Source organism: Peromyscus maniculatus, chromosome 13, assembly GCF_049852395.1.
Source record: "Peromyscus maniculatus bairdii isolate BWxNUB_F1_BW_parent chromosome 13, HU_Pman_BW_mat_3.1, whole genome shotgun sequence".
NCBI lineage: Eukaryota > Metazoa > Chordata > Mammalia > Rodentia > Cricetidae > Peromyscus > Peromyscus maniculatus.
The window spans coordinates 2,535,216-2,557,669 of NC_134864.1; the positions used below are offsets into that span (position 1 = coordinate 2,535,216).

The 22,454-nt window shown below is 40.2% G+C and overlaps 1 protein-coding gene and 1 pseudogene across 1 annotated transcript in view; one reads left to right on the forward strand and one right to left on the reverse strand.

The window, feature by feature from the left end:
- Pid1 (phosphotyrosine interaction domain containing 1) overlaps positions 1-15,288 on the reverse strand; it is a 261,901-nt gene extending 246,613 nt beyond the window's left edge. Inside the window, exon 1 of the mRNA XM_076549422.1 lies at positions 15,179-15,288. Within this exon, the coding sequence (XP_076405537.1) occupies positions 15,179-15,217 (39 nt within the window). The 5' untranslated portion in view covers positions 15,218-15,288. The remainder of the gene's footprint in view (positions 1-15,178) is intronic.
- On the forward strand, positions 7,626-9,629 carry LOC102907558 (POU domain, class 5, transcription factor 1 pseudogene; annotated as a pseudogene).
- Positions 15,289-22,454: the final 7,166 nt, after the last annotated feature.

Genomic DNA, 22,454 nt, shown 5'->3' on the forward strand with positions numbered 1-22,454 from the left:
TAGTAGCTTTATTCATCACTGGCCAAATTGGAAACCACCCAAGTATGAGAGTAACCAAGAGATAAATGTCTTACTATGTCATGGTATATCCCTACAGTGGAATAGTTCTTGGCAGTGAAAAAGGAGAAACCACTAGCCTATGAAGCAACATAGGTGAACTTTAAAATACTGTACTGAGCAAAAAAGAAGCTAGACACAAGCTTAATAAAGGGACCCTAGCCAGTCTGAGGATGGCAAACATGACTCTGGCAGGCCTTGCCCTTCCCCCATTCCCTCTTCCTTGCTAAAAACTGTTAGTTTACATTCCTAAAGCTAGCCATCAAGATCTATTTCTTTATTTGGCCACTTCCTCCCCCGATACTGACTACTAAGATCCAGCTATTAAATTATTGAAGTTCAGCAATCAAAAGCCCCCTTGTGGCTCCTCTAATTAACCTGTTTAATCAAAATTAAACACCTCACCCTAACATGGGATTTCTTCCTTTACGTCTATAAACTGCCAATTTCCTATGAGCACGTCTGTCTCCTCTCGATCCAGAGGCAGTCCTTTGTCCCTCCAGGACAAATACCCCTTCCCCTTCCCCCTTGCCTTCTGTCTCCCTGTGTCTCTTATTTACTGCCTTCTGTTCCTCTGGCACCAATACATCGCCTTTGTGTTGAGGACTTAGTCTTGGGTATCTTGTACCAAATACCAGTCCCTTCAATTACGTCATCCCATTAATAGTAAATTCTTTAAAAGGCAAAGCTTATGAATGTACATAGAGGAAGAAGTTAGTTGTTTCTGAGGGTTGGTGGGTGTTGTCAGAAGGCTAAGAATACAAATGGAGATTAGGGAGGGTTCTGGTGTGATGGGAATGGTCTGTTTCTTTTCTAAGGTTCATTTTTTAATTTTTATTATTAATGAGTTGTGTCTGTATGAGTATATGCTTATATCATGTCTGTGTATGTGGGGATTTTTTTGGGGGGGGTGCCTGCAGAGACTGGAAAAGGGCATCAGATCCCTTGGAACAGAGTTTATGGGTGTTTGTAAGCCACTTGATGAGGGTGCCTGGATCCAAACTCCAGTCCTCATCAAGTGTTTTTAAGCAATCAAGTGTTTTTAAGACACTGAGCCATCTGTCCAGCCCAGAAATGGCCTGTCATTTGACTATGGTAGTAATGAGTCAAAACTCATTAAAATATACACTTAAGACATTTCTTTAGATGTCATGTCAATCATGCCTTAGTATTTTCTAAAAGCTTTGAAAGTGTGACATCTCTGTCCAGTTTCTTTGGATCCTACTGCCAAGAGATCAGCAATCGAGGAAAGTACATACCCTGCTGCAGAGATCTCCCTGCTGCAGAGATCACCCTGCACCACCCAGAAGATGTAAGGCTACTCTACACAGAGTCAGGGAAGGAAACACTTGAACATCCATGTGGGACACTGGAGTGTCATATACACATCAGCTGCAGAGCTGTAAAGGTAAATAGATGCAAGTAGTTAAGTACTGCTTCCACACACTGTTACTGGCATATATGCAGTCCATTACTGACCCAAACTTCATTATGTGGATTGTCTAGACATTCAGTTTTGAGTCCTGTCCATCACCATCTCCTGGACACCTTTGTCCATGGAGAAATCCAGTTCCAGGAGTTAAGTGGTATTTCCAGTACCATCCTGGTTTTATTTCTCACAGATAAAATTAAATTCACACCCTAGGTAAAAAACGGATTAAAAATAATTGGCATGTCATATATTCCCCATGAAAGTCAGAACTGCAGATTGATTCTGCTTGGTTAGAAGTGTGTTGGGGGTAGGTTCTATGGGTCAATAATAAAATACAAAATGAAGATGTTCACTTCAACCGGCCTCCTTCCATAGACCATTGGTTTTTCTGCTTCCTCAAACTCAAAGTTTTCTATCCATTATAAAAGGTTATGAAATCAGTTTAGCAAATCATGATTGGTCAGCACTGTAAAAATAATCATTACCTCAGGTATAAAAAAATAGAATTGAAGATATCAAGGGGTTCCACACACAAAGTAAAACTTTTTAAAGTATTTGTTTTGTCAATGTGTGTACATGTGTGTAACGTGTCACAATGAAAAATGTATCTGTGTGTCATAAAGCTGCTTCCTTCCCATGGTCAAATACCATTGAAAGAGTGCTTTCAAGGTCAGATACAGTGGTACACACTTCTAATCACAGCGCCTATAAGGCAGAGAAAGGCAGATCTTTGGAGTTTCAGGCTAGCCTGGATTATAAGTGTCAGGCAAGCCTGGGCTATATAGTGAGAGCCAGTGAAAGAAAAAAAAAAGAAGGAGGAAGGAAGGGAGGAAGGGAGGAAAGGAGGGAGGGAGGGAGGGAGGGAGGGAGGGAGGGAGGGAGGGAGGGAGGGAGGGAGGGAGGGAGGGAAGGAGGAAGGAAGGAAGACATTATTCAAAACACTATTCAGGCAGCCAAAAATTTCCACTGTCTGTCTGCAAATATCCTACTTCTTCCCACATACTCACATGTGTGCACCCACAGGCATGCACGCGCGCGCACGCGCGTGCACACACACACACACACCTTGGTTTCCATCTTTTCTATAGTTTTGAAAAGAATTACATCAGTAATAAGAATAAAAGCCTAAGAACGAGAATAATGATAAAGGAAGAAATAATAAAAGTAATTTTATAGTCAAAGAAAGAAATAACAAAAGGAAAGAATCTATCAAACTCTCATGATGGCTCTCTCTGAAGGAGGTTCATGGGTGGTTTTTAATTGTGCTTTGGTTGTCTATAATCTGGAGCTCAGACTCCAAATTCAGACAGATATGTTCTCAGTTATGATCCCCCAGACTCTCCAGAAACCAAATCCTCACAAGCAGTCCCACTGTGTCTGAAAATAAACAAAATGTTCTGTACTTTTTAAATTTTTAAAAATATTTTTATGTAAAATTTCATTCTCTTCCACTAACAACACATTACAAGATTAAGCAGTGGGCTCTCCATGTTCCCACTGAGACAGTTGCAGTCACATTTGAGAGTCCCTCTGGCTTTTCCCAGAGGGACTTTATACACAGCTAGACATCTCTTCTTGCTATGTGATTTTTTTCAGCATATCTGAAAATCAGATTTTAGAACTCTATGCTGAATTAAAGGCTAGTGACAAAGTTTCTATGGTTTTACTCTCTGGTGAATTATTGACCTTAAGAATGAAGCTGTCATGTCACAGTTTTGAAGTCCCAATCTCGCCCCCACAAAGGCTCATTATTAAGGACAAGAGCACATAAGCAGGGCCCTTGCTTTCTTCCCTACAATGTGTTTCACACAAGCTCATGAACCTCTTAAGTGTTTGGTGTTCCCCGAACAATCAGTGTCCTGTGATATCATCATGAAAGTGAGGAAGATTAAGAACTTTATCCTGGGATGATAATGCATTGATGTGTTCAGAGTCCATGACTGGGTATCAGCCCCAGCCTACTCTGTTACCAAGTGACTTTGACCAAGCCACTTAACCCCTCTCAGGCTCAATTTAATCATCTTTGAAATAAATGATCTGGGTTCATTTACCGCCAAGCTTTGTTCTAGCTTTAATTTTTTATTATTCTATCCTTCAGCTAATGATCCTATTAAAAGAATATAATGTGGCACATCAATAATGCTAATGGAATTAATTCCTTAAGTCCTGTGACTCTTTTGAGTTTTTCACCATCATTTAAATCTATTTTTAGACTAAGAGTAGCTAATGTGGGATTTGCCCCTTGGGGCTTTCCAAGTACAGTGTGTGGAAGAAAGGGTGGAAAAGGGTAAAAGTGTGGGAGTAAAAAATTGTGTTATTTTAGATCATAACCTGTTAGCATAAATGTATTCATATATATCACCAACATATGTGTGCACCATTATCATAGATAGCTGATAGGTTATAGATGGATAAATGAAAGAAGATAGATAAATGATAGGTGACAGACAGATAGATGGAAGATAGGTAGTAGATAGATAGATAGATAGATAGATAGATAGATAGATAGATAGATAGATAGATAGATAGAATAGATAAACAGACAGCTGATACATTGGTATAAGACAGACAAACCATTTAAAAAGGAATTACCATTCCGTCACATGAGACACTGAATCTTCAATTGCTTGAAAGCCTGGATGCCACATGGCTAATAGTGGTACCATCCATTGGTCCTGAAACTGACCAATTCCGAACAAATGATCACACTTTGACAGAATTCCACCTGGTTTTTCCTTAGTGACTTGGTTTCTATCTACTCTGTGGCATTTCCAAGTGATTCTCTAACCTTTGACCCTCACTGCTGCCCAATACCTACTTACTGCTCCTCTGGCCATGACTTCAATGTATAAGGAATAGGCTCTAAGATTTTTTTGTGGCAAAAAAAAAAAAATCTTATTAGGATTCTTCAAAATTCTAAACCTATCTAGTAGCAAAAAAATCCTACAAAAATATTTGAATTCCCAGCATAAATTATAGATAGTATGTGTGGGCAATAAAAATTAGAGTAACATCCCTGTTACTGGAAAGAAAGAAAGAAGAAAATCTAAAACAGTGTGGTTCTACCTATGTTAGGATCCTGCCAACAATGGCAGTCTTCTACTGAACTCTACCCTTGCCACAGCTCTGTTAGTACATTATACAGCTATCCTCTCCTAGAATCTTTGTAAAAGATCTTTATCAGTGCCATTCTGTCAGTGAAGAAATGAAGAGAGATAAATAATATGCCTGATTGCATTGCTATAAATTCATGTGGGACTTACAGATAGGTATGTCTGGCTTCAGTCCTATTAGATCTTGGCATTAGACTAGACAAAATTGTCTCAGTAAATTTCTAGCAGGCTTAGCTCATCTAATCCATCCCAACTCCCTGAGAGATTAACAGTTGTGTCCAAACTCACCTGGCGAGCTCATGGTTAGCTAGGGATAGACCTTTAGAGTCCCCAGCAGATGTATTGTAACAAATAGCAGACAAGGTTTAATAGCAGAATGTTCCAGATACTGAGATACACATAATGGGTATATGTACTATCTCATTAGTCCCATCAATAACCTCAGATATTTTGTGTATGTTCATGTGTGTGTGCACATGTGTGTGTGGTTGTGTGTGTGTGATTATGTGTGTACACATGTGTGTGCTCATGTGTGTGGAGGACAGAGATATTTTTATCAGTTGTTCTTCACCTTATCTTTTGAGATAGGGTCCCTCACTAACCCTGGAGCTCACCTCTTTGGCTAGGCTTGCTGGCCAATGAGCTCTAGGAATCTTTCCCTAGCCCCCGCATTACACACCCTAGAATTCAGAAGCATGTGATCATACCCAGATTTATGGGTGCTGAAGATTTTAACTCAGGTTCTCATGCCCATGGGGCAGGCACTTTACTGACTGCGCCATCTCCCCAAACTCTCCAGGACTCCCTATTTTTATCTCTATGGAAGGTGAAGTAGGAACAAAGGACTCTACAGCCACACAGCCAGTGACCCAGACTTTAAACTGCTCTGCCATCCCAAAAGCATACACACAAGACAGGTAAAGGATGAGGCAAGGAAACTGGAGTTCTTCTGCTCTTGGACCTGCCCACCACACCCCGGGCCTGTGTCCTGACACTGGTGCTCCGTTGTCGTCATCGTGAGTTCACTCCCTCTGTGACTTGGCACGGCCCACAGAACTTGGCACTGCCCACAGAACTGATCCACTTCCTGAGTGGATGTCCAGAGTGCTTCACCACTGAACCAGTCCCACAAACTTTCCTAACACAAATGCAACAGTGTTGAGTCAAATTTCCCAATTTTTCCAATGTGTCTCTCAAGGATTGTGTAATGTTCTGAATGCTTTCGTGACTCATTGGCAAAGTGTCTGCAAGGATTTTGAAAATAACAGAATTAGCAATAAAGTATGGAATGTCACATGATCATCATAATCACATAGTCTTACTAGATTCTATTAGAAACCTTTTCTCACAAGCTTTACTCTTGTAATCATAGGTAAAATTAAATGTTAGTGTTGAATGTCAAAACCTTTAAGGCCATTATTTTTCTGATTGTATTTTTATAGATACTATACATTTTTCTTAGAATTATCTATAAATGCATATTTATTTAGAAAGCATCTTAGATACCCCAGTTGTCAACTTCATATTATGTATTTCTGTTTGTGCTAAATTATGATTTTCCAATACTCTACTACAAAGAATTATAATTTACTATTTTGTTTATGTGTTAAAGAATCTACTTTAAGAATATTTCAAAAGTACTTCAAGTAAAATATATTTTATTTCTGAAACTACAAAGCATAATAAATCTTTTAATCTTTGTAGTTATTTACATTCTCTGTGTCTTTATTTTCCAAAATTAATTCCAGGGTCAAAATGTCACATACAAACACACACACACACACACACACACACACACACACACACACACAATTTTGCTCCTTATATTTCAAACAATACATGATATATGACTTTGTGGCCATATTATTGGAATAACATGACCCCTCTTCCAGTTACATAGAATGATTTTCTATTGAATTCAGCCATTTTGTTAATTTCTCTATAATGACATTGATGTCTTGGCCTTATCTCATTTTCAACACACTGACACACTACACACTTTAATCAGCAATATTTCAATACATTTTCATCTCTTGTTTTTCTCAAATGCAGCATCAATTTTTATTATACACTCATTCCTAAATTAATGCTCACTACTGTAGTCATATTTCTAGACTCCTTTACTCTTGGATTTTACTTTTTCTCACTATTGATTTTTCTTTCAATAACTTGTTATGGATATTTATCTACTTCAGTTTTTAACTGCTTGGTTTCTAAAGTATAGAGTTATTGCCTTAAAATTCCACTTGTAATTTCATAGAATATTTTGGGGATATGTTTTCATCCTATATTTTGTGTCACTTTAAAAGAAAACCTATTTTTTTATTCCATTCACAGTGAACTAGAACTTTGTGTTTATTGTTTCATCCTTTCATTCATTAGATAGTAACTTCCACTGATGACAAAACTGCTTAGGAGATGTTTTTTTCCACTGCTGGTTGCATAGGGCACAGTCCGTCGACACGGGGAAGCGTGGTGAATGGCTCTGCTCAGTCTGTGGTGGAGGGAGTTTGTGTTACAACAACTTGTTCATATTTTGGCAGACCAGAAAGCAGACAAGCAGTTTGGATTGGCTGAACTCAACTTTCCTAAATTCAATAGTGGTCATTTTTTTTTACATGTGAACAACCACAAGAAGTCAAGTAGGAAGAGAAAACACATCTCTCACTGACCACACACGACAGGGCTAGAATGCAAGGACATGTTGTATGAGTATTTTATGAACCAATTAGAGAGGAGTATTTCCTTATACATTATCAGTATCCAAGAAGAGAGACTGATAAGACATGGTCCTCTTAAAATCTGTCCTTAGAAAACTTCTCCCTGTGGGTTCTGAGGTAACACCACCACGCACATCCTGTCTTTTGAAATGGGACACTTGTTCTGCTTTGAGTTTTCATTATTTCCCTCAGCTTTCCCCAAATTCTTATTTCATGCTACAGACTTTGAGCTTGTTTCAGCAAAAATAGAAGCAAGAGACTGGGAAAACATACTCTCAACATTTTTACCTCTTCTATTTCACCATGCAGAAGGTTCGTGTTCTCTGTGTGTTGTTCTCTCACTCTAGACACAGTCATGTGTCCTCTACGTTCCAGTTTTCAAGAATGAGCTGTGATTGACATGAGACTGCCCCGTTCCTTGCTCTGATTCCAATAACAGCAATTTCTTTCCTTTCATAAGGATATTGTTTTTAGTTTTCACTGTTTTCTTTCATTACACTGGAGAAAATACTGGATAAAAGTACATCTAAAAGTGAGCTGCAGTGACTCCACCCAGGCAAACTGGCTGCACACTTTCTGTTCAGGTCTCCTCCATGCTTGAGGGTCCTAAATTCTCAGGAGGAACAGTGGGGCTCAGATACATCAGTGTCATAAAGACGGCATGCCAGAAACAAAAATGAGGCAGGAAATGCAGAAAATTATGTTCTGATGAAGCCCTGATGATGAGTCCTGAAAGGACAGCTGGCAGGCTCCTAGCAAACGCCATGGGCTTCCCTTTGCTGTCTCTGTAACTACCTCAATCAGGGTTCTTTGCAATCAAGCATCCTTTGATCACCTGCTCTGATGTGCCAAAAGCAAAGAGGCCTCATTGTGCTTTGATTCACCGGCAGGCATTCTCTGCGTTAAACAGAAGTTTCGGGGAGATGTATTCTCAGTCAGTGGCATAAACAACAGCAGCAGGGAGAAGGCTTAGGCAAGTATTGCAGTGAGAGAGACCCAAGGCTTGGTCTTGAAATCACCTTAACTATCATATTCAAATGTTCCCTTCTATAAAAGGGAATTTTTGGGGAATGCATGCATCTTCTCAAAAGTTCTTCTGAATGACATGTTGAAGCAAGTGTTTCTCTAAGAGTATTTGTTTGAAAATATATTCACCACTCAACTGCCAGCACAATAACAAGTCAGGCTTCCGTCAGACCCCCGGCTTGGGGTGCCCACCCTCCCCAAGTCACCTGGCTTCAGACTTTGCCTTCTCACCCCCACCAGGTAGGGGTGATGGGTCAGGAGGGCTGGAGCTGGCTGGGTGAACCCTTGGACCTGGCTAAGCTTTCAAGGGCCTCCAGGTGAGCCTGGAATCATGCCAGGGGTTGAACCAGGCTCAGAGATGTTAGGGTTATCCCCTTGTCTCCTGTCACAAGAATTCTGTGGAGGTATGGCATACTGTGGACCTCAGGTTGGACTAGGTCTAATGCTACAAGTTGACCTGGATACTCTGCAGCCTGAGGACCAGGCAGGAACAGGATTGGAGAGCAACTCAGAGGGGACCTTTCCTGGGCCCTGTACTGTCAGCTCCAGTGACATGAAGTTGGAGGTGAAACCAAGTCCCCAGGAGTCCCAGGACATGACAGCCACACAAAGGAACTAGAACAGTTTGCAAAGCTGTTGAAGCAGAAGAGGATCACCTAAGGGTATGCTCAGGCCGACGTGGGGCTCACCCTGGGTGGTTCTCTTTGGAAAGGTGTTCAGTCAGACCACCATTTGCCATTTTGAGGTCCTGCAGCTCAGCTTCTAGAACATGTGTAAGCTGCGGCCTCTGCTGGAGAACTGGGTAGAGGAAGCAGACAACGATGAGAAACTTCAGGAGATATACAAAGCAGAGATCCTGGTTCAGGCCAGCAAGAGAAAGTGGATGAGCATTGAGGATATGTGAGGGGAACCAAGAGACATGTTTCTGCAGTACCAGACACCCAACCTGTGGCAGATCAGCATCATCATGAACCAGCGATGATGTGGTCTGAATGTGGTTCTGTAATGGGTGCCAGAAGGGCAAACCATCAAGCATCAACCATTCCCAATGAGAAGAGTATGAGGCAGCTGTGTCTCCTTCCCCGGGGGGGGGGGGGGCTGTATCCTTTCCTTGAGCTTCCAGGGCCCCATTTTGGTACCCCAGGCTATGGGAGCCCCCGCTTCACCACACTCTACTCTTCAGTTCCTTTTCCTGAGGGTAAGGCCTTTCTCTCTGTTCCTGTCACTGCTCTGGGCTCTCAAACCAAGGCACCAGCCCAGCCTGGGGATGAGGTTAGCTGAGGATGAGGTTAGCAAAGGAAAGAAGGTAGACAAAGAGAACCTGGAGTCACTACAGCTTCGGGATTGTAAAACATGTAAGGCCTAGGGTGAACAGCCCTGGTCAGGAGTGATAAGCAATAGAATGATGTAAGTAAACCACAAATGGAAGAGTGATAAGCTATAAGCTATGTGTGGAAGTAGGGATAAGACCTGAAACCTAGCCAGAAAAGAATATAAAAGATGAAGCCTCAGACCCAACCAACAGAGCTCGTTAGGCCCTTGCGTGAGACGACTCTCCTCCGCCAGAGACGTGAGATCCTGTCCCCAGTGCAGACATGGCTGACCTGAGGAAGGCTGACCCAAGATCCAGAGGAACAGATGTGGTGAGTCCAGACCTGTATACCTGGAGAGGTACTCCTGCTTCCATTTGGAAGACAGGATGAATATTGCTTGTAATCTTACTGTGTGAATAAATGAGTGTTATACCAAGTTTGAATCAAGAAGAGTGATTATTCCTCCCCCATAACCGGGGCATGTGCTCACTACAGGGATGAAGAGAACCTGGAGCCACCACAGTTTCGGGCTTAAGTTCATTTACTGAGGAGGGATGGAAGCCCAAAAAGTGTTGGGGTGACAGGGGAGATGAAGTTCAGTGATGCTGTTGATCTTGAGCCCATCACTCGTCATTTTGTTCTTAAATAAAGAAATCTGGGACACATTTTTTTTAAAAAATAAAATAAAATTTAGTTATTTTATTTCCTTTTTCTGAGACATGTATAACTGTATAACTGTTCTTTGGAGCTGTCAATCAATAAGAGATGAACATAATTAACACATTAAGCTAATAAAATACTTGCCAAAGGCAAATAAGCTACTTTGGTTTGCTCAGATGATCTTATCACAGGAAAATGCATGGTTTCTGTTAAGTTCTCAGAAAAACTGAAATTAATTTTGAATTCTTAGTACTCTATGAAAGTGAGGGAGGGTTTTGAGAGTTGGGTATCACATATCTCCTTAGCTGGTGATTTCTGAGGTACTACAATGCTAGCCCTGCCAACTTAGATAAAATAAATAAACAGACTAGAAGAAAGTATCACAGTAGAGAAAGGATTAGGGAACTATGCAAGGCCTACCTCAGAAGCACAAAATCATAACAAATTGTGTTTGTAAGATTAAATGTAAAAATAGCAGTTTGCCTCAGAGTTTAATAAGCCTTGCTGCATGCATCTTCTTCAGTAAAAGATAGTTCCAAGAGAAACTTTAGCTTTTAGATTCTCATGCTAGAGTGATCCTTGGTATCATAACCAGACCATCAAAATAATATGTCAGCCACACATTCATGCAAGACACCATATTAGCTGTAACTTAGTTGCTGGAGGCTTACCACTTACCTCAACAGAATGTATTTCTTTGACTCAAAAATCTTACATTTCTTTAGCCTGCCTTATCCTTTCTCCAGCCACCTCAATTATTAAAAATGAGATACAAACTTGTCATTCAAAGCTCTACAACCTAGCTTAGACCTATAACTTCAACCACATTCCTTCCTCAATTCAGTCCAATTAAACAAATATCCATAGGTGCTTTCTATCTGGCACATCCATTTTGGAAAAAAATCTAAGTAAGTGTCCTCTGGATGTGAGACCAATGTACAGCAGTGGTGGTTATTTATAGAAGACCTGCTTAGGATGGGACCCTTTGTCGTTGGGGTTTTTACTCTTTTGTTCATTTGGGGAACTCACTACCCAGCTCCCAAAGAAATTCACACATGGAGGCTTATTACTTATGAACACCCGGCCTTATCTTGGCTTAGTTTCTAGCCAGCTTTTCTTAACTTTAAATTATCCCATCTGCCTTTTGCCTCTGGGCTTTTCCTTTTCTATTTCTGTTTTTTTTTTTTGTTTGTTTTTTTTTTTTTTTTTTTTTTTTTTCGAGACAGGGTTTCTCTGTGTAGCTTTGTGCCTTTCCTGGAACTCACTTGGTAGCCCAGGCTGGCCTCGAACTCACAGAGATCCGCCTGCCTCTGCCTCCCAAGTGCTGGGATTAAAGGCGTGCGCCACCACCGCCCGGCCCTTTTCTATTTCTGTATACCCTTCTTTGTTTCTTATTCCATGGCTTGCTGTGTAGCTGGGTGGCTGGCCCCTGGAGTTCTCCTCCTTCTCCAGCTCCTAGATCTCCTTTTTGCAGATTTCTCTCGCTATATATATTCTCTCTGCCTGCCAGCCCCACCTATCCTTTCTCCTGCCTTGCTATTGACCGTTCAGTTCTTTATTAGACCATCAGGTGTTTTAGACAGGCACAGTAACACAGCTTCACAGAGTTAAACAAATGCAACATAAACAAAAGTAACACACCTTAAAATCATATTCTACAGCAACCCTTCATCATTCCATCATGGGTAGGGAGGGGCTTGTTAGGCCCCACCTCCCTGGGGAGCCAAAGGCAATTAATGGCTACTGGGGAATGAGAATTATTTTTCTCCCATGGTATAACCACTGTTGAGTTGCCTATGTTCCAGTAAACAGCCATTCACTTATGCTCATGTGGGCAACCTTAATTAAATTCAGTGGATCACACATGAAGAAAGACATTATTATAGCAAGAGAGGAATCGTTGGACAGCAGAAGGAGTGGATAATGGAAGGGTGAAAATGATCAAAAAACATTTTATACATATATGAAATTGTCAGGGGATGATTTTTAAATTTAAAGAAAATATAGGTTAAAGTGATCAAATAAAATGCTATCCTAACCTAAAGATGCAAAGAGCCTCTTATCCAAGGAAGGAGATCACAGACACATATTCAACAGAAAACATACCAGGCTCTGCCTTGCTGGACCTTTGTAAGGATTAAATGAAAATACATATGAGTCAATCTACATGGGGCTAGATATAGGGTGACATCTGGCTAAAAAGGCATGACCAGACAAGACATATCTACTCTGAGTCATTTTGACTTCCTTACTCTTTCTCATACTACTTTGAGACCAGTGGCTTATTGCTCCAGGTTCCAAAGAGATCCAACCACAATGTCACAAAGTATGTTTGCAAGTCACTTAGATCCTACAAAAATTTTTTGCAAAGAAATGGGGAAGGACAATTAGAAGAAAACTGTAATAAAAAAAATTCTCCATTAAGCATTTCTGGGCTTCCCCAGAATACTTCAATTTCTGTCATTAACCTCTCTACTCACTACCACTTCCCACCTTCATTCTAGACAAAATCCACTCCCTTTTTCTAAGCTCTAACCCTGTCCATATTAGAGGGAAAAGTGTCCTAATACTTTAAAGACTGTGGCCCCAAAGAAATTACCCAGCATTTACATTTTGTATATGCATTCTTGGCTTATTGTTCTGGGGCAGTAGGGAGATCAGGTGTGCTGTGGAATAATCTTTCTTTATGCTGTGACAATGTATTACTCTTGTTGGTTAATAAAAAGCTGATTGACCTATAGCAAGACAGGATAAGGCTAGGCAGGAAAGACAAACTGAAAATGCTGAGGGGAAGAAGGGCAGAGTCAGAGAGACTCAAGCCAGCTGCCTAGGAAGCAAGACATGCTAGAGGACATGCACAAACCATGTTGCAATACATAGATTAATAGAAGTGGATTAATTTAAATGTAAGACCTAGTTAGTAATAAACCTAAGCTATTGGCTGAGTATTTGTAATTAATATAATCCTCTGTGTGTTTATTTGGGACCAGGAAGTTGGGTCCAGGAAACCAGGAAAACTCTGTTAATACAGGTGAATGGCTTTTATCCACTCAAACTTTTATCTAATGAAAATCAGAGCCACTGAATTAAATAGGGACTGATATTGTTCTCCCAAGAAAATAATATATTCTGCATGATTTGGGACTCAGAAAGAATTAATGATCAAACTTGTTTAGACTTCAAAATGTCACCAGATGATCTCTGCCACTAAATGTCAGCCAAACTCAGGAGCAGAGTAAGGGAATTTCCTTTCATGAAGTTCACTCCTGACCTTGTCCTTGAGTTTGCTTTCAGGTAAAGGGCTCAGCCTTTCTAGTCCGCCCCCAGATTTGTCTCTCTGTGCTATGTGTACCTCAGGTACTCACTGGTACAGCTATACAATCCTCAGGCCCCACCCAACCCTCTATGGCTTGACAGCATAGAATCGCATTTCTGAAAGCTGAAAAGGGTATAGTCTGTTTAAGGACACTGTTATTTCTTGCTACTTGTTCTGCATCCTTTCCCATTCTATTTCATGGAACCACAAAGTAATATCAGTGCTGCATTAAACTCCCAGCAGCATCTCCGTCCTCCAAACTTCATGATGCAGCTACAGAGTTCTTTCTTTTACATTCAACTTCCTCAGAAGAGAGGTCAAAGCACCACACATGCCACGCTGAGTGGTGGAGCTGTGTTCTGTGTCTTTTATATACAACTAACTTCATTTCTCCTTTGCATGTTGGCACCTCTAGATATCATGCAGAAAAACATTAAACAATGAGACATCATATTAAATTTGGCTAGATTTTGTGATTGGTATGTTCATCACAGGAAAAATAACTTTGCTATATCCTTGGAAGATTCTTGGTACCTGCTGTCCAGTCTGGTTTTATGTCAACTTGACAAAAGCTATAGTCATCTGAGAGTAGGAACCTCAACTGAGAAAATGTCTCCATAAAATTGGAGGCAAGCCTGTAGAGCATTTTCTTAATTAGTAATTGACTGATGTGAGAGAGATCAGTCTAATGTGGGTGGTACCACCCTAGACTAGTGGTCCTGGGTGCTGTAAGAAAGCAAACTAAACAAGTTATAAGGAGCAAGTCAGTAAGCAGCACCCTTCATGGCTTCTGCATCCAATCCTGCCTCCAGGTTGCTGCCCTGTTTGAGTTCCTGCCTTGACTGCCTTTGATGACAGGCTGTCATTGGTGATACATAAGCCAAATAAACCCTTTCCTCGCCAAGTTACTTTTGGTCATGGTGTTTCATTATAACAATAGACACTGGTGGACCTCTTTCTGGTCAGATCTCAATTCCATAGACCTTTGGGATACCAGAAGAAAGAAGTTCAAGTGAACTCTTTTCCCCAGACCCAAGGGAAGCTTAGATATTCTGCCACAGAATAAATCTCATGTGGAAGTCTCAATAGGAAGATGGAATGCAATCAACATTTTCCCTAGGAGTTCTGTTAGTCAGTTTCCCATTGTTTTGACAAAAAAGTATCTGAGCAAAACTACTCCAGGAAGGAATATTTACCAGAGCTCCTGATTTCAGAGGTTTCTAAACATCTTGATGAGGAAGGTGTTGTAGAGCAGAAAACTGGGAAGCCAGAGAACATGCACCATCATCTTTCTCCTCAGTCCTCTAGCCCATATAATGCTGCCACCCATATTCCTAGTGGGTCTTTCCAGCTAGTTCATCTTCCACAGAAATGGCCTCAAAGATATAAAGTTCAGCCTTGCTATAACCTATCTCAACCCAATCAATCTGAAAATCAAATTTATCATCACAGATGTCTTTGCAGAGTTAACACTACTTTGTTATAAAGTAAGTGAATCCACACCCCACCACCTAGAACCTCCCTGCAGCTCACCATCTTACCTGCTGGGAAAGTCTACTAAAACCCAACGTGAAGAACATTTCTTTAGCTTGTCTAGAGGCTCAGAATTCCATTACTGCTTCATGCAGCTGCTTCCCTTGGCATCCAAGCTAAGCTGGCTCTCTTTTTATGCTATCAAGATGTTCCTTGTTTCTGATAATGACTAGTAATAATAATATTTACATGAACAAGCCTTCATTGTGCCAAAAGATCTTCATGTGCTTCAGCAGCAGTTTGTGACTAAATTCAAGGCCAGATCCAGGAGTATCCAGGATGGTCTTTAAAGAGTGACCAGTTGATACCTGGCTGACAAAGCACAGCAAAGGGGACACTTCCTGCCCAATGGGAAGTGTTACTGCCCCAACTGCCAGGTGGAAGGGAGCGCTGTAGGGATGTGCACTGGTTAAGGCTGACAAAACAAAACTGTGCTACTTAAATATGACTTTCCTATGCTAAGAAATTTGAAGTCCCCATCTGTTGCCTTTGGCTACCTCTTCTGCCTTCTGAAAACTCACATTCTTCATTTCTCTGGAGAAATGGGCTCAACTGAATGAAATGGTTTCTCTACAAGAAGGACCTTGTACTTCTAGCCATGAAATGGGCAGTGACCCAATAGAGGTGGCTAATTAATCCCTTCCTAGTACATATAAGAATGTTGGAGATGTGAATCTGGAAGAGAGAGATGTACTTCTGCAGTAAAGCTTTCATTACTCAAGTAATTCCTGCACCTGCCAGGAGCTGCCTATTTCCCTGCCCTTCTATTGAGTAGTTTTTGATTCTTGCTCTGTCTCTGCCTTTGGTGCTTTTGTTGTGGTTATTGTTTAAGCTTGTCATTTTCTGTAATTGAACATGTATGTACACATGCACACAAACAAGTATTCATGCTTTGTTTAGCCAACTTGCATCAAAAAAAAACCTCTGCAACAGGCCCGGCGGTGGCCTGCAGAGGTAGACAGGAACGGCAGCGGCAACAAGCAGAGGCAGGTAGGCCCGTGGCGGCTGCTGGCAGAAGTAGACTGGCCTGGCAAAGGCAGGCAGGCCCGGTGCGGAGGCAGGGCGGCCGAAACACAGTCGCAATAAAGACCAGAAACAGAGCTGAAAAGCTAGTGAAAACCCGCTGAAAAGCTAGTAAAAACAAACTCTTAATCACAAGCTTGGAACAGGGATGCCTCTGACCCCAACACCCGGGGAGAAGCTATCTCCATGGGATGGAACCAGAACAAATCTGAACACTCCATCTGAGGACAACCCAGGGCCCAGCTGCTGATACTGCGAAACCCAACAACTTGGAGGTGTTGGTGAGACTACCCTGCTCAGCTGAAATCCATCCGGGAGAGGATTCAGATCCCTACAGTTTGAAGTCTGAAGAAACAAGATCAGCTGAGGAGTTGACGAATGAACAAAATGTGACCTGGGAACACAGAAGAAGGCACTGCCCAGCCACCAAACCAGATCACCAGAATCATAAGTATATACTTCACCGACTGAGATCAGCTGCTCCTGAAGAAACAGCCCAATAGCACCAATTTAACCAAGAACTCCTAGTGAACCAAGACTAAAAATTAGAACAAGAGAGGCACTCTCAGACACAGACACCACCTGCACCAAGCAGAGGAAGAGATGAGTAGATGCCAGTGCAAAAATACAGGCAACAACACAAAGACCTATATGGCAACATCAGAACCTAGTGATTCTACACCTGTAAGACCTGAACATACCAAGACAGAAGAAACAGAAGAAATCAATCCTAAAAATGACTTTAAGAAGATGATAGAGGCCCTTAAAGAAGAAATAAAACATTCCCTTAAAGAGGAAATAAAAACTTGACTTAAAGAGGAAATGAAAAACTCCATTAAAGAGGAAATAAAAACTTCCCTTAAAGAGAAAATGAAAAACCCCACTAAAGAAGAAATAAAAAAAACTCCCTTAAAGAAATGGTAGAAAAAACGAACAAAAAATGGGAAGAAATCAAAGAAAGCCAAGAAAAAGCAATTAAACAAATGAAAGAAACATTCCAGGATCTGAAAAATGAATTTGAGACAATAAAGAAAACACATGCTGAGGGAATGATGGAAATAGAAATCCTGACTAAACGAACAGGAACTACAGAAACAAGCATAACCAACCGATTGCAAGAGATGGAACAGAGAATCTCTGACACTGAAGACACGATAGAGAAAATAGATTCGTCAGTCAAAGAAAACACTAAAGACAAAAAAGTCCTAACACAAAATGTCCAGGAAATTTGGGACACCATGAAAAGACCAAACCTAAGAATAATAGGGATAGAAGAAGGAGAAGAATACCAACTCAAAGGCACAGGAAATATATTCAACAAAATCATAGAAGAAAACTTTCCTAACCTAAAGAAAGAAATACCTATGAAGATACAAGAAGCTTACAGAACACCGAATAGGCTGGATCCAAAAAAAAAAAAAAAAATCCGCTCGCCACATAATAATCAAAACACTAAACACACTGAACAAAGAAAAAATATTAAGAGCCACAAAGGAAAAAGACCAAGTAACATATAAAGGCAAACCCATCAGAATAACACCAGACTTCTCAATAGAGACTATGAAAGCTAGAAGATCATGGACAAATCTCATGCAGACACTAAGAGACCATGGATGCCAACCCAGACTATTACACCCAGCAAAACTCTCAAACACCATAGGCAGAGTAAACAAAATATTCCAGGATAAAACCAGATTTAATCAATACCTGTCCACAAACCCAGCCCTACAGAAAGCACTAGAAGGGAAAATCCAACCCAAAGAAGCTAAACACATCCATGAAAAATCAAGCAATAGATAATCCCACACCAACATACACCAAAAAAGGACAACACAACACAACCACAAAAAATAACAGGAATTAATAATCACTGGTCATTAATATCCACCAATATCAATGGTCTCAACTCACTTATAAAAAGACACAGGCTAACAGAATGGATAAGAAAACAAGACCCATCCATCTGCTGCATACAAGAAACACACCTTAACTTTAAAGACAGACACCACCTCCGAGTAAAGGGCTGGGAAAAGGCTTTCCAAGCAAATGGACCTAAGAAACAAGCTGGTGTAGCTATCCTAATAACTAATAAAATAGACTTCAAACTAAAATCAATCAAAAGAGATCAGGATGGACATTACATATTTATCACAGGAAAAATCCACCAAGATGAAGTCTCGATTCTAAACATTTATGCTCCAAATACAAAAGCACCCACATTCATAAAAGAAACACTACTAAACTTTAAAATGCACATCAAACCCCACACATTAGTAGTAGGAGATTTTAACACACCACTCTCACCAAAAGACAGATCTACCAGACTGAAACTTAACAAAGAAATAAAGGACCTAACAGATGTTATTACTCAAATGGACTTAATAGATATCTACAGCACATTCCATCCTAACACAAAAGAATATACCTTCTTCTCAGCACCCCATGGAACCTTCTCAAAAATTGACCACATGCTTGGCCACAAAACAAATCTCAACAGACACAAAAAAATTGGAATAACCTCCTGTATCTTATCAGACCACCATGCCTTAAAGTTAGACCTCAACAACAACAAAAATTATAGAAAACCCACAAACTCATGGAAACTAAATAATGCCCACCTGAAACATCAATGGGTCAAGGAAGAAATAAAGAAAGAAATTAAAGAGTTCCTAGAATTCAATGAAAATGAAAGTACAACATACCGAAACTTATGGGACACTATGAAAGCAGTGCTAAGAGGAAAATTCATAGCTCTAAATTTGCACACATAAAGAAGATGGAGCAATCCCATACCAATGAATTAACAGCACAACTGAAAGCTCTAGAACAAAAAGAAACAAACTCACCCAGGAGAAATAGATGCCAGGAAATAATCAAATTGAGGGATGAAATCAACGAAATAGAAAACAAGAGAACAATACAAAAAATCAATGAAACAAAGAGTTGGTTCTTTGAAAAAACCCCTAGCCAAATTAACCAAAAGGCAAAGAGAGAGCACCCAAATTAACAAAATCAGAAATGAAAAGGGAGACATAACAACAGACAACGAAGAAATCCAGAGAATCATTGGATCATACTTCAAAAACCTGTACTCCACAAAAGTGGAAAACCAGGAAGAAACGGACAATTTTCTGAATAAATACCACATACCAAAATTAAATCAAGACCAGATAAACCATTTAAATAGACCAATAACCCCTAAAGAAATAGAAACAGTCATCAAAAGTCTCCCAACCAAAAAAAGCCCAGGACCAGATGGTTTCAGTGCAAAATTCTACCAGACTTTCAAAGAAGAACTAATACCAATACTCTTCAAAGTGTTCCACACAATAGAAACAGAAGGAACACTACCAAACTCTTTTAATGAGGCTACAATTACCCTGATACCCAAACCACACAATGATACAACAAAGAAAGAGAACTACAGACCAATCTCCCTCATGAACATTGATGCAAAAATACTCAACAAAATATTGGCAAACCGAATCCAAGAATACATCAAAACAATTATCCATCACGACCAAGTAGGATTCATCCCAGGGATGCAAGGATGGTTCAACATACTTAAATCAGTCAATGTAATACACCATATAAACAAACTGAAAGAAAAAACCACATGATCATCTCCTTAGATGCTGAAAAAGCCTTTGACAAAATCCAACACCCCTTCATGATAAAGGTCTTCGAAAGATCAGGAATATAAGGAACATAATAAAGGCAATTTATTGCAAGCCAACAGCAAACATCAAATTAAACAGAGAGAAAAAAAGTGACACCACTAAATTCAGGAAAAAGACAAGGCTGTCCACTCTCCCCATATTTGTTCAATATAGTACTAGAAGTTCTAGCTAGAGCAATAAGACAACAAAAGGAGATCAAAGGGATATAAATTGGAAAGGAAGAAGTCAAACTTTCACTATTTGCAGATGATATGATAGTATACATAAGTGACCCCAAAAACTCTACCAGGGAACTCCTACAGCTGATAAACTCCTTCAGTAAAGTGGCAGGATACAAGATCAACTCAAAAAAATCAGTAGCCCTCCTATACACAAATGATAAAAGGGCTGAGAAAGAAGTCAGAGAAACATCACCCTTTACAATAGCCACAAATAATATAAAATACCTTGGGATAACACTAACTAAACAAATGAAGGACCTTTTTGATAAGAACTTTAAATCTCTAAAGAAAGAAATTGAAGAAGATATCAGAAAATGGAAGGATCTCCCATGCTCATGGATAGGTAGGATTAACATAGTAAAAATGGCAATCTTACCAAAAGCAATCTACAGATTCAATGCAATCCCCATCAAAATGCCAACACAATTCTTCACAGACTTGGAAAGAAAAATATTCAACTTCATATGGAAAAACAAAAGAGCCAGGATAGCTAAAAGAATACTATACAAAAAAGCAACTTCTGGAGGCATCACCATCCCTGACCTCAAACTCTACTATAGAGCTATAGTAATAAAAACAGCTTGGTACTGGTATAAAATCCGACATACGGACCCTGACACTAATCCATGCACATATGAACACCTGGTTTTTGACAAAGGCACCAAAACTATACAATGGAAAAAAAGAAAGTATCTTCAACAAATGGTGCTGGCATAACTGGATCTCAATACGTAAAAGATTACAAATAGATCCATATCTGTTACCATGCACAAAACTCAAGTCCAAGTGGATCAAAGACCTGAACATAAATCCAGTTACACTAAACTTAATAGAAAAGAAAGTAGGAAGCACTCTTGAACGCATTGGCACCGGAGACGAATTCCTAAATAAAACACCAACAGCACAGACCCTGAGCACAACAAGTAATAAATGGGACCTCTCGAAACTGAGAAGCTTTTGCAGGGCAAAAGACATAGTCAATAAGACAAAAAGACAGCCAACAGAATGGGAAAAGATCTTCACCAACCCCATCTGACAGAGGATTGATCTCCACAGTATATAAAGAACTCAAGAAACTAGACATCAAAATACTGAACAGTCCAATTAAAAAATGGGCTAAGGAGCTAAACAGAGAATTCACAAAACAAGAATCACAAATGGCTGAAAGACATTTAAAGAAATGCTCAACATCCTTAATCATCAGAGAAATGCAAATCAAAACGACTCTGAGATACCACCTTACACCTGTCAGAATGGCTATGATCAAAAACACCAATGACAGTCAATGTTGGAGAGGATGTGGAGCAAAGGAAACACTCCTCCACTGTTGGTAGGAATGTAAACTTGTACAACCACTGTGGAAATCAGTATGGCAGTTTCTCAGAAAATTAGGAATTGAACTACCTCAAGACCCAGCCATCCCACTCTTGGACATATACCCAAGAAACGCTGATTCATACCATAAAGATACATGCTCAGCTATGTTCATAGCAGCACTATTTGTAATAGCCAGAACCTGGAAACAACCTAGATGCCCGTCAATGGAAGAATGGATGAAAAAAATGTGGTACATATACACAATGGAGTACTACTCAGCACAGAAAAACAATGAAAGCATGAAATTTGCAGGCAAATGGATGGAACTAGAAAAAATCATCCTGAGTGAGGTAACCCAAACCCAGAAAGACAGTCATGGTATGTACTCACTCATAAGTGGATTCTAGATATAAAATAAAGAACAATCAGACCACAACCCATAGAACCATGGAGGCTATATATATAGCATGGAGGTCCCTAGGATGACTGTGGCTTATAATAAATTTTGGTTTTACTCAATTATTGAAAAAAAAAACTCTGCAATAAGGGGGCTTAGTGTCTTGTGAAATAGCCTTGGGAAGTAGTTTAGTCTTATACAGTTTGGATTATGCTTATACAATCCAGCATGCAGGTAGAATTTGGGGGTGAATATGGGCTCACAGACGACACAAGCAGAGCCACAGCAGTATCAGAAGTACTGCCAGCATTGGATGGTTAGCTATGGTGAGTGATTTTCAACATGCAGATATTTTCGTTATGGAAAACCCTCCTTTGAATACTGTCTCCTTTAGACATATGATAACTCAAGAGAAAATATCAGACTAATAAGTTTTGAAGTTTACTTGGAGTTTAAGTGAACTGTGACCCAGTACTGTGTTACTCTGGCTTAGGACTGCAGAGACAGAGAGCTGAAGTGGGGTTGGGATGCACTGAGGCCCTTGAATGTTGGGTGCTCCTTCACATCCTAGCCATGCTCACATGACACAGAATGTCCCTTCACTGACTGTATGTGCCTGCAGTTGTCATCCACCATGGACCACATA